General features: G+C 44.4%; 1 protein-coding gene across 4 annotated transcripts in view; it reads right to left on the bottom strand.

The window, feature by feature from the left end:
- slc4a3 (solute carrier family 4 member 3) overlaps positions 1–11150 on the bottom strand; it is a 32965-nt gene extending 21815 nt beyond the window's left edge. The window contains exons 1-6 of one of the 4 annotated variants that reach the window (XM_086050877.1): positions 10984–11150; positions 8196–8486; positions 5420–5609; positions 4498–4748; positions 4004–4182; positions 3339–3565 (exon numbers count right to left, since the gene is read on the bottom strand). In XM_086050877.1, the coding sequence (XP_085907003.1) occupies positions 3339–3565; positions 4004–4182; positions 4498–4748; positions 5420–5609; positions 8196–8249 (901 nt within the window). In that variant the 5' untranslated portion in view covers positions 8250–8486; positions 10984–11150. Of the gene's footprint in view, positions 1–460; positions 2403–3338; positions 3566–4003; positions 4183–4497; positions 4749–5419; positions 5610–8195; positions 8487–10470; positions 10758–10983 lie in introns of those variants that run through there. The other 3 variants (XM_086050879.1, XM_086050878.1, XM_086050880.1) reach the window with 3 other exon arrangements.
- Positions 11151–22300: the final 11150 nt, after the last annotated feature.

The following is a 22300-nucleotide window of genomic DNA, read 5'->3' as shown; positions in this document are numbered from 1 at the left end:
TGAGCTCATACGCAAGCTCTGAGAAGCCGGATAACGATCCTGATCATTTGACTCAGGTGTGACGGAGGAGGGAGACATCTAAAACAGGCTGCGTAGGGCCTGTCGAGGACCGTATTTGGGCACCCCTGATTTAAAACAAAAATGTGGACGAAAATAGCAGAAGTGGACACAGTGACTGTCAATGAAATGTCTTTCCGCTCCAGTTGTAGCTGAGCCCAAAGCCAAATGGATGCCATCAGATCAATGGTAACACAGGAAACGGCATCGGCAGTGGAGCAGCTTGTCAATGCACTCGATATCATGTACAAACGAGGGCCTCTACCACATCTGCCCCATAGCATTATGTAGAATCAGTGGAAACTCGCATCCGTTGATTATGCGGATAGAAATATAGTCTTGCCAAAAATATTATGTTGTGAACCAACATTGTCCGTTGTCAAAAGTTCTCTAAACTACTTACGGATGGAATCCACTGGGGAGCCCAGTTGAGTGTGGATCGACTCGAGCAAGTCATAGTCGTCAAAATCGAAAACAAACTCCTCAAAGTCTTCAAAGCCTTCCACGTTGGACAGCGAGCCGTGGTGCTCGTTCTGGCGCTGACTCGGGGTGCCCGAGCCTTTCTGGACGCTGCACTGACGCTCGGCCTCATGGTGCTTCTCGTCGGCCTGGTTGTCTTGCCCGTCAAGATCCGTCATCTCCACGGCTGGTACCTCCTCCTGACCTCCTCTCTCCAGGTAGGCTCACTGCTCATCCAGGGGCTGCCAACTTTTCTCAACTGCAGTGCGTTGCCTGGAACCCTTTACACAAGTCACGAGTCCACATCGGTTGCACCGTCAAACCAAAGCAAAGTCAAATCCAGGAGCCGGAAGGCACCTCTCTGGCGCCACGGTCAGAAGAGTGCAAGCAACACTGGCAAGGTTTACTTTGGCCACCGCGGCAAAGGGCGGAAAAGGCGTGGTCTTCTTTGCGAGAACTGAATTGCAGTGCCACTCTTGTTTTGGGTTTGGTCCACAGGCTATTGATTTTGAAGCTGTGCCAAAAACGATCGATCCCGAGGGAATCGGAGTAGATGATGGGATGTTTTCATTGTTAGAGTACAGTAAACTCCCGCTATTCGAGGGGGAGAGAGACCGAGCCCTGTCACGGATAGCGAAAACATGGGACATTGACGCCCCCGCTACGATTTTGTCGTCACAGATGATGTAACCATGAATTTGCCTGACTTCAATGCTGTCCCCGTCTCTTCATGAGCCCTGATTTGGACAAGTCAAACTAGCTTGTCTGATAAGATTGTCCCATAAGATAATCCTTCAGTCTGAAGTGTGTTCAGAGAGGATTTGTCCCAATGGTAGGGTCGGAAACAACAGTCGTCGTTTTTTGTTCTCTGGATTTAATTGCTTTGCACTTCACATTTGTGTGCAGGTTTGTTTCAATGAATCCTTCTTGATTGCTCATGTTTTGTGGAGCGATCCATCCTTCAGCCTTTTGCCAACCATGAGACAAAAAGGTCCACAAAGGGAGTCCCAACAATTTGTAGCAATTTCTTTTCACTACTAAAGCATTCACAAAGGTTATTATTGCTTGTAGGTCGTTCGTTTATTGCTTCACGTGTGGACGTTGCGTTGTGGACGTTGTGAACTTTCGATCTGACTGTTTGGGCCGACGGCCTTTAATTCTCCAAAGAAACCAAAGCAGGGGTTGCAGCAGCGTGCACGGCCTGTCACCATGAAGCATCACTAGCCGGCAGCTGTGATTTTAGTGGCCCTGTTTTGTGTTACTACACAGTCAATGATTACTCCAGTCTGGTAAAGCAGGAAAGGCCAGAGGCAGGGTCGCCGGTGAAGGGGAATCGACTGCAGGCTGAGTTAATGACCGCCCCTTTACTTCGTACACCACTAACACTTTCCCTTCTGCTATCATATGTTTTCTGTGTTTTTCTGTGCATCGTCAATGTGTCTTTATACTTTCTCACGCTCTCTTGCTTTCTCATCGAACTTGTTTTGCGGTTTAGTGCTGGATTAATTCCACATTGTGTCGACGGGATTTTTTTCAATCAATTTCGCCAATTATTAATACGTTATTTTAGATTTACTGTGCAGCGAACCCCCACCCATTCTCAATTTGCTATTCACCAATGTTTTAATACAAACTGCAATTCTTTGTTTGTATTCAAACATCATCAGATGAGTGAGTGTCTCAAAGTCACTGACTGGTTTTGTGTGTGTTTATTCTAGAGATTTAAGGAATATATTATTTTTCTTTTTGAACTGTATTAAATATTGTCAAGTAAAAAAAAATAAAATGGAATAAGCAATTAAAGTAATAATAGAGCAAAACAAAACACATACTGTAAAAAATAAATAAAGAAAGAAAGAAATGCAATGCCCAATGTGGCCACTAGAGATGTCATGTCATGTCATCTTCCAAACCGCTTATCCTATACAGGGTCGCGGGGAGTTGCTGGAGCCTATCCCAGCCGTCAATGGGCGAAGGCAGACTACACCCCGAACTGGTCGCCAGCCAGTCGCAGGGCACACATAGACACTGTCACTGAGCGGGAATCGATCCCACGCTGCCCGCACACAACTCAGGCGTGTGTACCACTACACTATCAGCGGACGCCACTAGAGATCACTGCCTTATTTTACTGCAACAGCGTTATGAGGACTATTGTTTAGTACATTTCATTTTTTCTGAAGTGAAAATATTACCCAACAATTCACTTTGTTTGAATGCGAGCAGCAGATGTCATTTTATCTCGGACCGAGTAGAAACCAGTAAAATGCGCTCTGAATTGGAAGGTTTGAATCATCTACAGCAAAGTTTTTACTACGTGTAGCATTATTGTTGTCATATTGTGGTTGTAGTTTGTTTGTATGTGACAGAGGTATGCCTAAAAGCTATTGTCGATCAAATTCTGACAATATTCAAGGTTGTGGTGTAGCTGTAATGTTTTCGTTCTACGGCGATAATAAGGAATCCTTCTCTCACACTGTTTTGGAGGGGAGTGTTTGTTTATGTGAATGTCAGTATTTGCAAGTAGTTAGCCACGAACCACAAGTTGCTCATTTCACCATTGAATTATTATAACTTATGTTATGTATAACAGTCAGAGCAAACCCACGAAACGCTCTTCCACAATATGGCAGAAGGTCCAACTAACCTGCGCTAATCTGTCGTCATTCATACAACAGAATAACAGCTTTATGTTCAACTCAAAAGGCCCACGCTGAGTAGCTAAGTCCATTTGTGCCAAATATGTGCCACGCTAAATGAAGGTTGGGCAACACTGCATTGGATGATCCAAAACAAACGGGCCTCCGCCGCACCTCACTCACTTTTCATGTCATCCAAGTCGACGCTGGCCAACATCTGGGCTTCAGCTTCATCGGTCGGCACTTGTTGATAGACGGCAGTCTCCACTGCCGTCATGCTGCCGATGCAAATCCGCTCCCTCAGGTCATAGTTGCACCGCTGGGCGCCTGCCACGCGATGGTGGGCGGGTCTCCGGCAGAACCAGCTCGGAGTCGCGGCGGCGGCGGCGGACACGCGTCCTGGGCTGATGCTGACAAAATACACACGCTGTATTGAGAAGAAGACACTTTGGGAGAAAAGCCGATCAGTCAGCTTTGTCATATGCACGCTAAAAGCACAACGGTAGCACTTATTTTTTGCTAGTTTGCAATGTAACGCCGTATTGGGCAGTTATGTGGTCAGTAGCTCATAAAATAAAACAAAAATATTTGTTTTACTCAAACAAATTCCAAGACCTGACAAAATCAGGAAGACGGACAATTTTGCTTTGCTGTGGTCTCTTGATTTTTTCTTTTTTCTTTCAGAGCTGTATTGTTTGCAGAATTTTGATTCTGTTTTCGGCATTCACAGTCATTCCCTCCAGAAATCGCAATGACTCGTTGTTGGCATTCTATACACATCAAAGATCCACTTGGACCGGGCCGACAGGGAATGAGTTAGCGCCGAGCAAACTAGCACGAGAGCCGACCTGTTGCAAGATTCCTTTTCCTCCTCCTCACGGCGTTCGATGACGTCGCATTGTCCCGAGCGCAGATCCCCGTTGAGAGGGAGCGTGCGTTTCCGGGCCCGCCGCTGCTCTTCATTTTCTGTGTGGACGGTGGCGATTGGAAGAGCTTCCTCCAAGTGCTCTTGACTCTCCAAACTAAACTGAGAGCAAGGAGAAGATGGAGGTGAGAGGGCTGCAGAGGGCAAATCAAACCCACCACCAAATTCAATCACGGACAGTAAACAAGCTTCTGTCGATTCATGTTCAAGTTTTCTGGCTTCAGCATCGGGAAGTAAGACTGATTTTTTGGGTTGAAACAAAACAAGAGCTTTGCAAACACCTGCTTTTACTTTGGAAAAGTGTGAACTGCATGTTTGCTGCTTTTCTGTCAGCTTACGGACCAAAGCCGTCTGTAACCTTGCATTTGTTTCCATCTTCATTTCAAATCTCCCGCTGGCTTTTCAATCTTATATTACCTGCGCTTCGCTGCTGGGCAACAGGGCAGCCACGGCAGCCGCCTCCTGCCTCTCCGTTTCACACTCGGCCTCCTCCTCGTCTACCTCGTGGATGGTGGGCGTCACGTCAGAGGGCGGCAGGGACGTCTTCCTTTTCTTGCGTTTCTTTTTGCGCCTGCGCTCGGCTCCGTGCACCCTCTTGCGGAAGCACTGCGTTACGGGCAAGCGGGTGGAGAGGGGGTGATGGATGTGATGAATTGTGTGCCTGTGATCTGGATTCAAACAAATGACAAACAGGACAATTGTATGGTTATTGGCAGCCATATTTAAATACTTTGTGTTCTGAATGAAGAGTCAAAAGGAAATGAATCGAGTCTTGTTGTTGGTTATCAGGTCCTATTTATAAATCATCCTGCCAGGGATGAGGTTTGCTTTGATTGGCCGCAACTCAAGTCAGCTGCGTCCACTCCCACAGCGGCTCATTCCTCCCTCTTTCAGATGCGCTGGCCTGTGCTTGTCTGCAAAATCTCCAACCTGCCTCCGTGCAATTAAGCGGTGCGCTGCGCCGTCGGCGGAAATAGAGCCCTAGATTGCCTTCACTGAGGACTGGATCACATTATCGCGTCCATCACATTTTCATCCAATATCTTCAAAGCTGTCTCATGTATTTAGGCAGGCGTGTGTGAGTTCACTTAACAGGGTGTCGAAGTACTTTTCCCTTGAATTAGGCTCATCTGGATAAGTCATTCTCAAGCCTGTCAGTGATCCAAACAGACCAAAGAGAGATATATCCATTTCTCCATTTTCTATATCATAAGTAAGGTTGCGGGCGTGCTGAAGAATATCCCGGCTGTGCCCGGAAAAACACAAACTCAAATGTCAAATGCAGAAGACAGGGTGGAATGGAACACAAGGCATTTCGCACACAGCGATGTGTACCTACACTCAAAATCTTTTTCTGTGTAGTTTGGGCCCATCCAGTCTGCACTGGTGGATGCAGACTCACTGAGGATGTCAGCAAAGTACTTGACAGAAAGCGCTTTCTCCCAGTCCTCCTCGTCCTCCTCCTCCTCCCCCCCTTCTTTCTGGTTGACAGCCAATGATCCTTCCTCATTGTCTTCATCCTCCCTCACCTGGAAAAGAAAAATCAAATCAACATTTAGTGCAATAGCGCCACCTACTGCGAAATCATTTTTGAAAGATGAAGCCATCCGCTTCCTTCTGACAGTTTCATCACAAATAAATCTAGAGCTAGATTATGTAATGATCGATACATTATTTCATACATTAACAGTTTAAACTGTAAATGTGTGACAAACTATGATTTCAAAGCCGTTTTCATCATATTCTTTAAAAAAAAAAACACCCTAGATATGCAAATACTTAGTATGATTAAGACTCTCCGGAACAACCCAGATTAAATTTAGCTCTTCTCCCGACATACAAATCTTTTCTTTCAACAGATGCATCACCCGAACATACTGTACTGTACATACAGTACATACTGTTTTAATTCCCGGTATCAACCGTGCCCCTTTGTTATTTAGCCTGGACTTTGGCGCCATCTGGTGGCATTGTAAGGCACTTGAGCAAGAACACAAAAAAAGCTGTTAGGGTGAACAGCAGTCAGTGTACTTGTGGATTATTTGAGTTGTGGGCATTACTCCATTTCTAGACTTTCAAGTGGCTTAGCAGCATAGAACGCTACCACACCCCCTCAGCTTTGAACAGCGGAAACATCAATGAATATTTCCAACACAACACAGCAGAACAAGCAGTAATTTGGGAGCATGAAAACATGACATCACTACAAGAAAGAGGCAAGCCGCAAATGACTAATGCACTCCACGCCACGCCAGCCCCCGGAGACAGCGACGGCTGGTGGGAGCGGCGAGTCTTGACAGAAAGCTTTGCTGCGTCCGATAGGTCAAGTGGCTCGGAGGCAGCGGGTCCCGGCCTTGTGATTGGTGGCGGCGTGCTGAGTCGGCCGCCTAATGATGCGTGCTCTCATATTTCTTGGCTTGGGGCTCCATTGGATCCTAATGACCGGTGGGATGAAGGGACAGGATGCAGTGAACTACGTGAGCCAGGCCGAGCCAGGCATCAAGAGCCGAAAACAACAAAAAAAAGGAAGGTGGGCTGTGAAAGCCCAGTTTCCAATGTTTTGGCTCCAGGGGTTCTCAACATTTTTGGGTGCAGAGGCCCCTCCGGGCCTCGACCGCCGCTGTCTTCACTTCGTGCTCATTGGTGTTTGGGCATTTTTCCTTCAGTTTTGTTTTCAGCAAGTGAAAGGCATGCTCAATCAACTTCCAAGTCAGGTGATTGGCTCGGCCGTTGTGTAACATTGTGCTTCTTTGCCTGGTTGCTTTCGCAGTTGGCTTCTGGGTCACTGTCCATCTGCACTGTGAAGAATCCGGTGAGCTCTTCTGAAGCTTTTGGCTGAACATGAGCAGAGAATCAGATTGCCACTTGAGAATTCAACCTGCCGCTTTCGTCAGCAGTCACATCGTCAAAAAACACGATCGGTAGCCATGCATGCCCGCCTGGCCGTGGCGCCGCCACCAGCCTGCTTCACCCATGTCATGCTTTTGAATTTTCGCATGGCCATAATAATGGCTGACGTGCTTTTGCGTTGCAATGGTAATGTATGAAAAGTGCGATATAAACAAAATCTGACTGATTAGTTGATTGATTGATTGATTCATTTGAGGCTGCTTGCTGTTTGGGAAATCGGAAATAATGTGTCGATAACGCCTCGATTGAGTGATTTGTGTGGTTGCAATCAATATTGACTGAAAAGTTCATTCATTCAGTGCCTCTTTTCATGTTGTGACCTCCGATTTGTCCCACAGCAAGTCACTCGGATTTATGGAAAATGAAGGGCCGACATTTCAATATTCTGCTTTTAGTGATTCTGCAAGTTGCTCAACTCATAATATACAGTTGTCCCTTTTTTTAATAGGGTCAAAGGCACAGGTTTCGGGAACCATTGTGTCTTTGTTTCCGTGGCAGATGGCTCGACTCTTGCAACTAAAACACCCACGAGTCTCAGTTGCTGTAGCTGGAGAAGAAAAGCCATTCACGTGTCCCCGAATTGACATTATCAGCGTGCGTGTGTACACGTGCCAGTGTGTGTGTGTCATGATGCTACACACGGCTTTTGTGGTCCGACAGGGGAATGTGAGTTTCTGCACAAGGTAGTGCACGATTTCCTTCATTTGTGACCATTCACTGTTCACAAATCACGATGGCCTCTTGTCACGTCTGCTGAACGTTTGCGCTTCGCTGTGCATAATGATGAGATCACAACCGAGTAACAGCTACAAACTTGTATTCACATTCAGCTGCTCGCGTTTCACAAGTCAAACTTTTTAATTGAACTCAGGGAAGTGTGGAGAAAAAGCTGACAACAACAAGTGCCTCATCGTGCTTCCTTCTTCCGACAAATCTCAAGATTCAACCCGGTCAAACTTGTAAATATTCTTTCAAATGTCCCTCTATCATTTCAATTAAACGTTCAATTCAATCTTTTTAGTCCAGCTTCCGCTTCTCAACATTCACTCCCAACCGCGACAGAAATTACACGTTGTAGTTTGGGTATTTGGGTGACGTGTCGGGCCTCACAATGATAAAGTGCAAAATAAAACCGAATTCCAATTTGCGAGTGGCAAAGAACGTGAGCCAATACATTTGATGAGAACTTTCAACTTGAATCTTACCTGATGCAGGCTGATCAAAACATCAATCTCAGGAGCATGACCGCCTGTTGCCATCGGATTTGGCCCTCAGCCAGGGGGTTGGAATTGTTTGTGACAAGGGCGCTGGGCTCTGGATGAAGTCAGCTACTGCTGCAGGGGTCAAGGGGAGCAGGATGGAAGCGCTGCAGTTGAAGGGCAGGGAAGAGGGGGCCGGGCCGGGCCGGAGAGCCACGGGAACCTCGGGGAGGAGAGCGGCGTTCAGCCCTTCTCTTTCACAGCCGGCCACCCAGGAAGCCTTTGGGCTGGCATCACCTGCACGGCAAAGGGACGAGTTGCCTCATTCTCGCAAGACAGATGCAAAGGCATGTTTCAGTCCAGTTAATAGCTCGACAAGTAGCGCCAAGTGGGAAGTATGATTATTTGTGACTGCATCCAAAATGGACGGCTGATGAAAGGCAAAATCCCAAATCGGAGGGGGGAAAAACTCACCTTCAATATAAGTAGATAGGTTAGTTAGTAGTAGATAGATTCGAATAAGCTAGCAGATTTGTTACAAGACATGAAAATAACATCTAAGATGCGTATTGGAACGAAATACGTACGTGCATGGTAAATACAGTAACCCGCATGTGTCTGTTGGCTTTCAATTTGTAGACAGTGTTTACAAATAAATAACAATGACAATATCCATCCATTATCGATATCGCTTTTATCCTCACAAGGGTCGCGGCAATGACAATATTTCAAATTATTTAATTTTGAAAATGTTGAAATTGGGTGACATACTATCTTACAAATAAAAGGCGGGTAAAAAACGAAACTCGTTTTTTTAGGTAAATGGATAGGGTGGGCGTGGCGTAATAGTTATTGCATGCTGGGACTTGAGAACACCTTCAAGCAGTGAACATAGGAATATACTAATAATATTGTCCCATATTTAAAGGCCAACAGCAAGGCAAGGCCACTTTATTTACAGTATGTAGCCTATTCCATACACAAGGTAACTCAATGTGCTTCACATAGTTACACACAAGGACAAAAAGACATTTAAAATGCGTGACATGATATGATGAATATTCGATGGGCTATAAGATGTGCTGAGATGTTGCATAAATTGAAGAGGAGTTATTTGATCTGTGTGTGGCGTGTGAAGACAGCGCTCCACCTTGAGCACGGGACGCAAGGAGCAGCAAATAGGACATGACAGAATTCAAAGCGTGCCCAAGGCAAGCAAAACAGGAGTTGAAACCAAGCATCTCAAAGATGGGGGGACAGAGAAAGCGCAGGCATCCCTGGTGACCCACTTTTATTTGGAGCTGCTGTTTTCCCCACTATCACAGAAAACGCAGCGGTCCCTTTTTTTTTTTTCTCCCTGTGAGACATTTACAGGCACCTGACTGCACAACAGTGCCAACACACAAAGCATTTCAGATGGCAATGTTTGTACACGTGACAATTTAGTCCCATAAGTTGTCCCATTTATGAATGCTGAAGTTTATTGGAGGTATTTTCATACCCGGTATGGCTTGATTCTCAGCTTTCGACATAATTGCGCCGTTGCTGGCTGCATGTACCAGAGAGATACTGCATGATGTCATTTTTTGTTTTCACAAATTAAAACAGTTCTCACGCAAATGAAGAGCACATCTTTTGTTACCATGACAACCGGGGCCTTGCTAAATGGCAGTTCACTTTTTTCGGTGTACGGTGTATCGCTGATTTCATTACTGTCCTTACATCGTGGCTTATTCACCATAAAGACAGAGAATATCCCAAGTTTGGAGCATTTCACACTTAACAATATAAGCCAAAGTGTCAATTGCAAAGCACAACCGTCTTAAGTTACACAACTGCACGTCGACGGTAGAGTAAACATGGTTAGCTAATTGAATATAGCCTACCACCGCTAGATAGAATGAAATTGAATCCGGAATGGTTTGGATGGAAACAGCCACTGGTGCTTTTTCAATCGCTTTATTGAACAAACGGTAATAAAATACAGTGAAAACAAGGTGCCGTAGAATGTGAAGATGGTGACACCTAGCTGAACAACCTGCATCTCATATGCATATACTGTATGTTGGTATTACGGTGTAGAAATGACGCTTTCGAATAAATTTAAGTAATCCAATAAAAACGCGGACACTATTTAACGAATGGGCCACAGAACAGAACACGCATTGCAATTTTGTTCCCCCCTTCGTTATGTGAGGGACGGATTGATGTTAAACATCCTTCCGTGTATATATTTGGATGTAAAAACATATCAACATCCCACAAGGACAAGTGTCGTCACCGTGTGTATTCCTTCTGGAAGTTTCTGCACACCAGCATCCTTCCTGCCTTGCAGCATCACTCCCGCAGCATCCTCATTCCTGCCGAGTCATGACTACAGTATGTGACCTTCCAGGCAACCCAGCTCGCGCTTCAACTTGCATCGCAAACACTCACTCGATCTCCACCACCTCCACCCACCAGCCGATGCTTTTCCCGATGTGGTCAATGTATGAAAACCAGAACGTCACCGCCTTTCGGGCTGCCGCCGACGCCGCCGTACAATGCGACGCGTGATCGTGCTTCTTCATTGTCAGCAAGACACATAAAAGATCGACCCGAAAGGACGATCTCGCTATTAATTGAAATCATGCATCTGTCACTCTGCAAAAACATTGCTTGGATTTTTCACCATTCGCCCCCTGTGCATGCTTTGAAAAAAAAAAGAAAAGCAAAAAAAGCGCGACTCAGCATTGTCTTCACACTCCAGCGTGCACACAAGCCCAAAAACAACAACATGCATTTGCCTTCATACCTGGAATGGTTGCTGGGCAATCCAGAGGAAAACGCAAATTTAAGGATGGAGCGGTCCAGGTCCGAAAAATCACCCTCGTGGACACGCTTTTTTCTTTTTTTCTTTTTTTTTTTTTGGATGGCTTTGCAAAAAAAAAAAAGATTCTCCTCGTGACCACGTGACTGAGGAGGACAACCTGCTCAAGTGCTGCATGGACAACATGCATGGAAGTACACGACAGCACCGCGTAATGTAGTACAGTAGCCTATGTGTGCCATGTCAGTTTAGCTTCTTTCACTTTTAAAGCAAATTGTCCTGCCAGATTTCATAATAACGACTAAGGCACCGTAATAAACATCACCGAGTGCTTATTTCATGCTCACTGTCTCCGTGTTGGATGTTTATCAAAGTAGCCTATGTTTGTGCCATCTGAGTTTGAGTTTTTTATTTCTGAATGTAGATTTTTTTCCCCTACCATCCAAATATTCAGGGTAAAACAATCAGTACCTTCAAATAAATAAAAAAAATCGGTATTTCAAATCAAATTCAAATTTAGATAAGTTGCGGTCTATTGGGCAAGCATAGAAATATCAATTCTAAGTCAGAAATTGAAGTTTGACCTCTGGAATTCAAAGTATGGACTCTGAACTTCAATTTCAAACCCCGATGGCACGGATGCTTGCATCAGTGCTGGCGGCATGGGGGGGCCCCAAATGAGTTACTCTCACAAGTCAATGCGAAGTGTGTTGACAAAGAACAAAGCTATTTTCACTCATGTAGGCGGCGCTTCATCAGTAAGCAGCTCATCAATTCATGTTCAGATCTGTGTACTGTGGCGCTCGCCAGTGTTAATCTATGTTGATTCATAATTTACATGAGTAAATTGAAAGGCATCTTTTCTATTAAATTCTACATTTTTTCTCCTGTTGTTCAAGACCTTTTCCGTTGTTTTTCGCTTCCTCTGTTTTATTCTCTGACTTCATGTGACTCAATAGCAGTTCCAGCCGTGTCTTGTTTTCACAGACTTCCCACATTGGGCCGCCTCCTGGTGTTTCCACCAATCAGCTTTTTGCTACACAGCTTTTCCAGGTGGGCCTCGTTGTCTGATTGCTCAGGTGTGTATTTAGCTGGCAAATTTGTGCTGGTCATTGCCTAACGTGGGCTTCTTAATGTCTATCAGTTCATCATTTTCTTTCCAAGTTCCAATTGTTCACTGTAGTCTCTTGCTGTTTTGTGGGTCAGTTTGAGCCATGTTAAGCTTAAAAAAATGTTGGTGTGAAGCTTCTCTTGCTTTGTTGAATATTTTCTGTAATTTATGTTTTGGTTCATTTGTGATTCAAAAATATTGCTTCGATACAAATCCGTTAGCTTCAGATGTGATGTGTCAATCTGACCCGGAACAGAAGAGGAATCTTGTGATGAAAATGAAAGTTATGAATGGAAAAAATAAGAAACAATGTTGTGGGGAATTTTCCCATTTTTGACACTTTTCGAAAATCATGTCTTGGGTCAAACTGACCCAGGAACATGATTGCTGTTCCTGACAATCGAGAGGGTTAGGCAAGCGCTACAATAAATGATTTAGATAACACATGATTAGGAATGGCATTATTATTTTAGCGCAAATGATTGTTGTCAAGAAAATATTTATACATTTCTACCCTCCAGTTACATGTATATTGTGGGTCAAATTAACCCACTTTGAAACAGAAAAAAACAATGAAAAGAGTTGCAACGAAATCCTTAGTAAGGACATTGCTTTATTTGGGAGATATATGTATATTATATATAGCGAGAAATGAAATCACATTTCACTCCAAAGTGTTGATAATTGTTGGAGCAATCTAGAAGCAGACCAATTACACTTAAATTTAAGCCAAATTGGCACCTTTTCAAATGTCATGTAAAAAAAGTAGTAATGAAAGGGTTAGCAATTGTATTAACAATGGAGATTGTTGTCACTTCTGACGCTTTTGGATGATTACACAGGCTCTGGGTCAAACTGACCCAGGAACATTATTGCTGTTTCTGAGAAAAGAACATACTGGAGGTTTCAGGAAACAGAGAGAGAAAAAAATACACATTACACAGACAAATGAAATGCCCACTAGAGGCCACCCTAACTTCAACTATACATTTATTTATTTAAAACTGGTCCATCGAATCAGCAATTCTGTTCCTCAATCTTGCAAAGAATCTCAACAAAATTCCTGGAAAGATTCTGGGGAAAGGACACATTTTAATTAAAAAAAAAGAAAAAAAAATCCAAGCAAACTGCCTGACATGTCCACTGATGTGGAAAACAAGTGTTATTGTTAAAAAAAAAAAGCCAAGCAAACGATGTGGAAAACAAGTGTTATTGTTCAAAAAAAGCCAAGCAAACACTCCACAGCTGGATCGCCATCCAGATGGGAGGAACGTTTTCCCGTTATTGTTTCTTCAAACGTGAACAAGAGGAGTGCACCTCCATTGCCAATTTTCTTGAACAAGAACAATTCTTCTTTAGCTGGCAAAAAAGGCCCCTGACTGCACATTTGAGTAATTGGAGCATGTGCTGTTCCTCTTAAAACAACCTCCGATAGACTTCCTTCCTGTTGTTACTTGAGTACAGTGACTTCATTTATCATCACTGTACTTTTGTGCATTCTTCAGGTATCTGTACTTTACTTGAGTATTTCTTTTTCTGATGACTTTTGACATTCACAAAGAAAAACTTGTCGTATTTTTTGTCCCTCCTCATTGATACATGTCATTTATGCACTGTGTGCTTTCTGTGGAAAATGGTCAATTACGTTGCGTTGCATTGCACAGCAATGTTGCGTCAAGCAAGCTTATACAATGGAGACCGTGCATGTCACCGTTCTGACTTTCTTTCCTACAGCTTTGACTTTATGGAGTTGTTTAATTTCGTGTGGTTCTCAGCGAGTTGGTTTGATAAGATGGCACCCCGAAGACACTTTATGTGCTTTGTTCCCAGCCAGCAGCTGTTTCTCGTGAAAATGTTCTAACCGAGCCAAACATTCAACACTGGCCCGCACCAAACACTCTCACATACTCTGGAAACGTTTGGCTGCTGAGCTTTTCGATGTGCTTAACTAGGAAGGCGTCGTCTGCTTTGATATTCTCTTAAATCAGCTTTCATTCAGGGCTGGGAAGGAACATTTCCCCAGTGAAAATGCAAATCTGCCAGAGTTTATTTGTATGTTCGTCGGCTACGTTTTGGTTAATAAAGAAAGATTCAACCGATGGGACTCTTCCATTAGGGCTCTGTGGCGGGGGGAACTGTTCCATTGTGACTCGAACAGCCAAAGGGGGAAACAAATGTGCTAGAATTCAGGGGTGTCAAACTCTAGTCCTCGGGGGCCGCCCTCCTGCATGTCTTAGAGGTTTCCTCGTCCAGCATACCTGATTCAAACGATCGGGATCGGGATCAGGCTCCTGCAGAACTTGCTGATGAACTGATCATTTGAAACAGGTGTGTTGCAGCGGGGACAGATGGAAAACAGGCAGGACAGCGGCCCTCGAGGACCGTAGTCCGACACCCCTGGGCTAGATGATCAACTAACGTCTACAAAGAGACTCTGTGGTGTTAGCTTTGTTCAGTGCGCGAGAAGAGGTAAGCTTTGGGACAGGACAATTCGTGGCCACTTCATCAGGACAACGCAACTGCTCACAATAACCTGAGCATCCCGCAGCTTCTATATGTACACAGTATGTATCAGGGATGGCGCTAAACCAGGGCTAGGGTGGGCTATAGCCTCATCAGAAATCTGAGTAGCCCTAGTTAAGCCCTTCCAGCATCTGAATTGATTGACAAAATGATGTTTATTTCTTGAATTATTTTCTCAGCCTGCATGTGTATCGCTCAAGCCCCCCTTGAGCCCCAGGAGAGAAAAAGTCCTGGTGTTTATATACGACCGGTTGGCATGTCACAGAATGTCCTTTCTGTTGATCTGCTGCAATTTTATCAGGCAAACGTGTCCATCAATTGGTCGGGGCCAGTTGCAACTCGCAGCGTTCGAAACGGGGAAGTATGGAGAGGCTATACGGGCCTCTATACGTTGTAACAGAATGCTTTTGTTCAGATGATGGATTGCTCCAAGTTGAAGTATCATTAGTCAAATAAAGGAAAGAGGATTTCACCAGTGAAATTTGATTTAAACTCATTCCATTAGAAATGATTTAGGTGTAGCTTTTGCATTTGTTCCTCCAGATTTCAGAGCGCAACCATTCGAACCGAATAATATGTTGAAAGTAAACATGCCTGTGCTGGAAAAGGGTGCAGGCTGAAGCCAAAGCAGACATTTTGAAGAGACGTTGGCAGGCTGGAGACCACAGTGTTCAAATGATGAAAATCCAAACTCGACTGACGTTAACTTCTTAAAGGAACAGTTGCACAACGTAAACGTGACTAAGTTGTGATCCTGAACGGGCGTGTCATTCCACCAGAAACGTGAGGAAACGAAACTGGACGCAATTGTACGAAGGGAAAAGTTGAGCATCTGCAAGCGAGGACCAATGTAAACAGTGTCAAAGCTTCCCCTGTCCAGATGAGTTTGTGCTTGTGCAAGGCGCAGAACACAGAACACAATCATTGATCTGCTCCGCCTGAACAAATCCAAACAAGGTGTTGAATTACCGGCGTGTGGAGATCCGCTGCATTCGGCGCACATCCTACACTAATCCCAGATGTGAGGTTTTGCCCTCGGAACCTTTTTTGCCCCCCTGGCCACCACTTGAGGGAGGGTGTGACTCAGCAGTTTTAAGGGTTAAAGCGATTCAATCTCACCAGACTGGGGGATTCCAGGCCAGTTGCATCTACAGGAAACAACCATAATGACTCTGCCTTCCCAGTCTGATGTGGTGAGCGCATCTAAGCAATGAGGTCATTGTTTGACTTGAGCGTCCGAGTACATTTGGTGCGCACCAAGGCCAACTTGAAGGTAAATAGCCACTGTAGCAGATTTCGAGGGATATAATTTTACGGCATTTGTTTTTAATTACTTTTGATGAACTACAGGCACAAAGACAAAATAGTATATGTATTAGTGCAACTGTTGTGTATGTATCTATCTATACCGTGATCCCGTATGTGAAAATCAATATAAAGAGACCACATGAAATTATTTGCTGCTTGGATTATATCCGAAGGCGGGTTTTTCCGCCGCACAACAACGGGGCGCTCTCAAACAGCCATTGCGGTGTGAAGCCCTTGACCTAAAAAAAAAACAAAACTTCTTTCACTCAGTCACTTGCACACTCACAGCCAACAACGAGGCGCTCTTGAGCGGCCATCCCAGCGCACTATCTGATCCTTCTTTTTCAGGTTATATGCACAAGAAAACTATGGTTGAAATCCATCCATTGTAACCTAACAAGATAATGTCATTCTTCACTCTATGGGGCAACTCACTTAGCTTTTTTCCCTTAGCAGCTAACAAGTCCGCGCACGAAAGCTGAAGCTCCATGAATTAATGTCAAGGAAGCCTCACACGTTGCCAGTGTCACACCAATGAAAGAAAAAGATAAGCCGTAGACACACGTCACTGCAGGCGCTGCTCACACTTCTTACCTGTAGCAACTCCGAGCCAGCAGAATTAAATGAATACCTCGCTGAGCAGCTGTCATTAGTCATCTATCAGCTATTTGTAACGTTACCTGCCTGAGGTCAGGTTTGCTTCCCCATCACTCAGCTTTTTTACCAGGGTAGGTTTCAGACCTTAATGGTTGTCTGAACAGGCCTGTGGTCTGCAAGCGTTTTTGTCTTCTCTTGTTAAGGGTGGGGGTGGAGGAGATTATTGTCAAACTGCTCGATATCCTTTGTCATCAACAAGCTCAGCAGACGTTTCCAGTTTCTTTTGGAGTCTCTGCCAATGATGAAGCGTAATTATGCTGAGTATTTTTTTGTACAGAAGCTGCTTTGTATTTTTGCATTGAGCAATGCGCCTTGCAGATTTTAACAACCTTCCCTTTGAGAATTATACATATTTACTTTTTTGGCAGATAGACCTCAACGAGTGATGAATTACACATTCCAGTTAGGGCTGCAGGAAAAGTCCACCCATCCCCCCCCAGCCGCTTCCCTGCCCTCATCAGACACACCGGGGAAGTCTGCCCATCTGCAGAGTCGACTGGAATATAACGGTCATGATCCCACCCCCAACCTCCACGCCCCCTGCGGCCCATCCTTGGATGGGGAAACCAAGAACGCAAGAAGCAACCAATAAAAATGCGACATCACTGGAGTACTCAATTTTCTTGCGAGACACACTTTGAGTCACTTGAGTAAATTCAATGTGTTTTTTTTGCAATATATTATCCTCAAGTTAACTCGAGCGTTAACATGACATCCACATACGGTATTTACATTAGCAAAAACTACAGATTTGGGCTGACCTCATCCAGAATACATTGTAAGATGAGACACCATTATTACTAAAGCTCCATGAGGCCTGGACTTTTTCTGCCTCCGTTTGCAAAATTGCTTCCAAGTTTGTGGTGAAAAGAGCTCGGATGAGTTGTGCATTTGCTACGCCGCCATTTTCAACTAATTGAACCAGTGTTGTGAAAGAGTCTCTCGCTGCAGAAGCTGTTGTAGTAATTACGAAAAGGGGTTGAATTCAAGTTAGTGAGAACCGAAATTTGCGTGCACTGCATGAGAGGTTTTGCTATGGCCTAGGTTTAAGATATTGCTGCTAAGATTATCAAATGCAAGTGTTAAAAAGCTAAGCAAAGTCTGGGGATGGATTGTGCATGAGGTCCTCAGTTTATGATGGGCTTGTGTACACGCGGTGGTCATGCTAGCTGAATTTATACGTAACTTGTAATGCGTTGTAGTCTAAGCTAACTTTGTAACAACACTTAATTACAATAGAAATTGGTATAAAAAAACACTCCTAAGCCATACATTGAAAACAATCAAAAACATTAAGTAGTTGATTGTAGGCGACTTGTGCTGCATGTCGACGTATTATTACGCTGTTGCACAAATGACTTCCCAGCGTGCTTTTGTAGCCTCGAAATGGCATAGGTCAGCAGCATCATAAACCAAGGGCATCATCCAGGGAATTTGTCTCTGGTGGTGTGAGCCACTCTAGTATTAGAGCAACAAGCGAATATAGCAAAAATAACAGGCAGGCAAGCAGGTTGGAACGGCTCCTTCTTTTCAAGTGAACTGAGGTTATGTTCCAACAAGTGGGGGATCATTCATCTTAGATTCCTGAGGAAAGTCTGTTTCAGAAAAATGGGGAGGAAAGTCAGGCTATCATCAATCAAACTTTAGATTGAGTAGGAACATTCTGGCTTCTGGCCTGGACCAGCTCGATGCCTCACCAGGATATTGGAAGCTGTCATTCTGTGATTGTTTTAGGACACAAAGTATCACAAACATCTAGCTTGATATATAAAATGCTTTTCGTACGGTGACAATTGATCCCAACATGAGGACGGTGTTAATGTGTTCAACTTGAGAACTCAGTCTCGACATTGAGGGCTTCCGCATGCAGTGAAGGCAAGTCAAGATTTCAGTGCGTGTGCTTAAACCTTCACTGTCATTGTGTTGCTGTCCCGAAGCCCTCCAGGGTGACACGGTGTAACTTTTCTCACTTTGGTTTCTACCCATGCTTTCTTCCCTTCTTGTGCCTCCCAACTCCTCTGTCTGAAAAGTAAACAAGTCCAGCTCGCCAAGGCAAGACTCCCATCCCCCCTCAAAGATAGCTGGCCAATGACTCATGCTCTGTGGCCTCAGTCCTCCTCACATTTTCCACAAGGTGAAAATCATTTCCGCTCTACCATGACAAGCCAAACCTACATGTGGATGTGCATTAGTAAAAGCATTATACCGTTATTGTCGGGTTGTGCCATATGCAATATTTGGAAGACAAAAATTGACTGGATGTGTTACCAAGGCGGGCATCTACTTTTCATACACTCACCAGCCCAAACTACAGGAATACATGCGCCGGGAATCCAGTAATTGCGGTTACCTTATTCAGGGATTTTTGACTTTCGGTGGGGCAAAATTCAGGACACAACTCTCAATGTGATGCAGTGCAGTGCTAAAGCTTTGCAATCGTAATTAAAATGGAATACCTCATTGCACCATTAGTTTGACACCAAATGGATCAATTGACTCTATTGCTTATTTCCCATTTCTTCCTCCCCCATTGCTGAGGAAATCCATTCCACTGGTGGTTTGTTGCTGACTTGCAGGAGCTTCCCAAGTCTGTGAATGATGACTGCAGTGTTCTGTGTATGCTTTACCATTTGTCACCCAGCATTCCTATTTGTTGCTGTGAATAGAAAGTATGCTGGGACTTGTTCTCTTAACTTCCCAACACTATCTGTTCGAGCATCCGTCATGATTATAAAGCTTGTAGCGTTGCTTTGAGTAGGAATGGGAAAGGGGCCAAGAAAACAGGGGCCAACTGGATGAAAATGTCGCTTTGTGGGAGTTGACGAAAATGTGTTTGTGAGTAGGAGAAGGCGATGTCACTCCTCTGAGTTGTATTTAAAGGAGACGAGGAAGATCGGACTCTCACCCAAAGACACCAACAGGAAGTGGATCGCCTTGAGCGACAATCATATGAATTTGCTGCTTCCGATGGGATGAAGACAATCTTCCCCCAGAGACGTCAACAAAGTACACAGGCAACACCAGAAGATGCAAACCACTTGGTAGCAGAGAGACGAACAGGAAGGTCAGGCTGGAAATTGCTGAGAAGCGCAGGCACGAGACTCGACAAGTCGAACACAAACGTTTTATGGACCGATGAGACAAAGTTGAACCTTAACGCTTTGAGACAGAAAAAGGATCTGCTCATGAGCCCCAACATACAAGCTCATCTGTGTAACTCAGTGAAGGTCATGCCATGCTGTGGGCTTGAATGGATTCCCCTGGGAAGGGCTGCTTATTCTGCACTGAAGATTTAACGTAAGGTGCCAGCAAAAAAATGAGTTCAGAAGTCAACAGAAACATTTGTTTCCGTTCAATCTAAGAAAATGTCAACCAAACTGATTGGGAAATTATTTATCACCCAGCAAGATAATGCCCAAAACAACAAAGGGGTTCACTAGGGGAAAGAAGTGGAAGGGCCAAGTCAATCTCCAGACTTAAACCCGAAAGGGCATGCATTCTACCGACTAATCTGTAGGGACTCGGCACCCAAATCACACAACGGAAAGAGACTGTGCTGATCATCATCTCATCTCATTAGTGCAAAGCAGAGGTGCGCAACATGATTGCCGGATTACCGCGTTCCCTCGTTGGAAGGGAACACACTTTACACCAATTACAATTACAATGTATGTACACGTTGGCTAGCCACAGGATTAGTGACAAAGGTATGACCCAGATTTTATTTGCGTTGTACATTCCAACTGACTATTCATGTCTTTTTCTCCCCCAAGTTGTGTTTTGTTATTGTCTCTATTTTATGGGCCTCTGATGTCTTGTTGCGTTGGGGGAAGATGGGGGTGGGAATAAGATGACTTCAGCAGCTGAGAAAAAGAAACTGCATGTTCAGAAATCACATCCTTGGCAGTCGAAACTCAGAGTAACATGTACAGAAAACAGAAAAGAGTTTCCATGAGGAAGTCGCATCTTACATTCTCTCAAGCTCTTTTGGCTCTTCCAGTAATTCCAAGTGCGTCGAAGTATGCCCTTTACTTGGCCTGCCTCTCATTTGGTGTTGACCAAATGGAACGCAGATGGAATAGTTCCTGTAGTGAAACACAGTCCAGGTAATTGATGGTTTAATCTGATATGACTTCAACTATGGCTGGAAAAGGCAGTTGTTTAAAAGTGGCCTAAACACGACAGTCTGGCCCCCGGCATACATACGTAATACATTCTTTTCAAAACTATCTAATAGTTTCGTAGTCAGTATATGCAGAGACATTCATTGTACATCTTACTATGTAGAACTTGATACAAATCATTGAGGAATGGTTTGTTGAAGTTGAACTGTACGATTTTTGATTTGTTCCATTCGTGTGGTCTGCAGGTGTCCTCAGATTAAGTGATGGTTGTTTAATGAAGGCATTTATGCCTTTTTTTGTTACGTACGGGGCATCATTGTTGCATGCATAGTCATGCGGTTCAAATAACACAAGTTGGTATAGACCTGGTAAGTGAGGAAATTAGTAAGTGCAAACACAGAAGCAAAGTGGGACCGAGATTTAGGACAGTAAAAGTTCTGAGCCTATGGCGTTGCGCTAAGTCAGAACATGTCGTAGTCTATCACTCTGGTGTTGATGTGTGCAGCGCACTTCCAGACAAGTTGAAGCTCATTGAAGGACTTGTAAGGGAGGCCGAAGAGGATCGAATTACAGTCGTCTTGACATGAGGTGACGTGAGTGTGGACGAGGATGGAGGCGGATGAAGGGTGAGGGAGGGGCGCAGTCAGTTGCTGTCGCGTGGATGCAAGTGTGCTGACCGGGTTATGTTATTGATACGAGAATGGAAGAATAGTGCGCTGTTGACGATGCCACTCCGACACTTAACCCGCAGAGAGGGGAAACTGAGGATCTATCGATTCGGATGCAGAAACTGTCAACTTTAGTTTTGGTACCAATGTGGACTTGCGCTGCATCAAATGGTTGAGCATCTTCCCCGGTCTCCAGCATTTCTCCGCTCTCTTTAGTGAACATGACTTTGCTGGCAGTCTTTGCAGAGCTGCAAAGAGTCGTTTCAGATGCGGCGCCTTTCCAGAGGAAACGCAACTGATGTTTCACGAGAGGATTGTCGCCGGCGGATCTCTGGATTGGCTTACTTTGGCTTTGTGGGCGGGGCTGACTCGAAAAACAGCTGTCATTCTCATTAGTTTCGCTTGAACCCCCTCCTCTTTTTCAGACACAAACACGCACTCACACACAATCGCACAATCTTATGGCATCATATGGTTTCCTGCCAACGGGCTCGGGGCGAGTGTGGAAAGTTCAACCAAAATCCTTTGTTGATTCATTTGTACTCTTATTGCTGAATCAATGTAAGATCAATAACCGGATCACACTACAGAAGCATAGTAGGAGATTTTGGTTGTCAGGACGTCCCTGAAAAACTCTCGAGGTGGGGGACTCCAGTCCCGTGACTTGACTTGAGTTTCCAATTTTAGGGATGTGCTTGCTAAAACTCCTGAAAGACTCAAATTGACTGGTATTCATTAGACTTGACTTAGACAATGGGAAAAAAAGAGAATAGCAACATGCAAGGTTTGCCACTCAAAGATAAGAGATACAACTACAACTTTGAACGTCATCTGTCACTGTAAAACATTCAAAGACAAGTACACTACGTTTATCAGAATCGTCTTATTTGGCCAAGTATGACCCACTTGAC

This window comes from Filicampus tigris, chromosome 14 (genome assembly GCF_054856515.1).
Source record: "Filicampus tigris isolate MCC_2025a chromosome 14, RoL_Ftig_1.0, whole genome shotgun sequence".
Classification (NCBI taxonomy): domain Eukaryota; kingdom Metazoa; phylum Chordata; class Actinopteri; order Syngnathiformes; family Syngnathidae; genus Filicampus; species Filicampus tigris.
The sequence above is the reverse complement of the archived record's forward strand: the minus strand, read 5'-3'. Positions and strand labels throughout refer to the sequence as shown.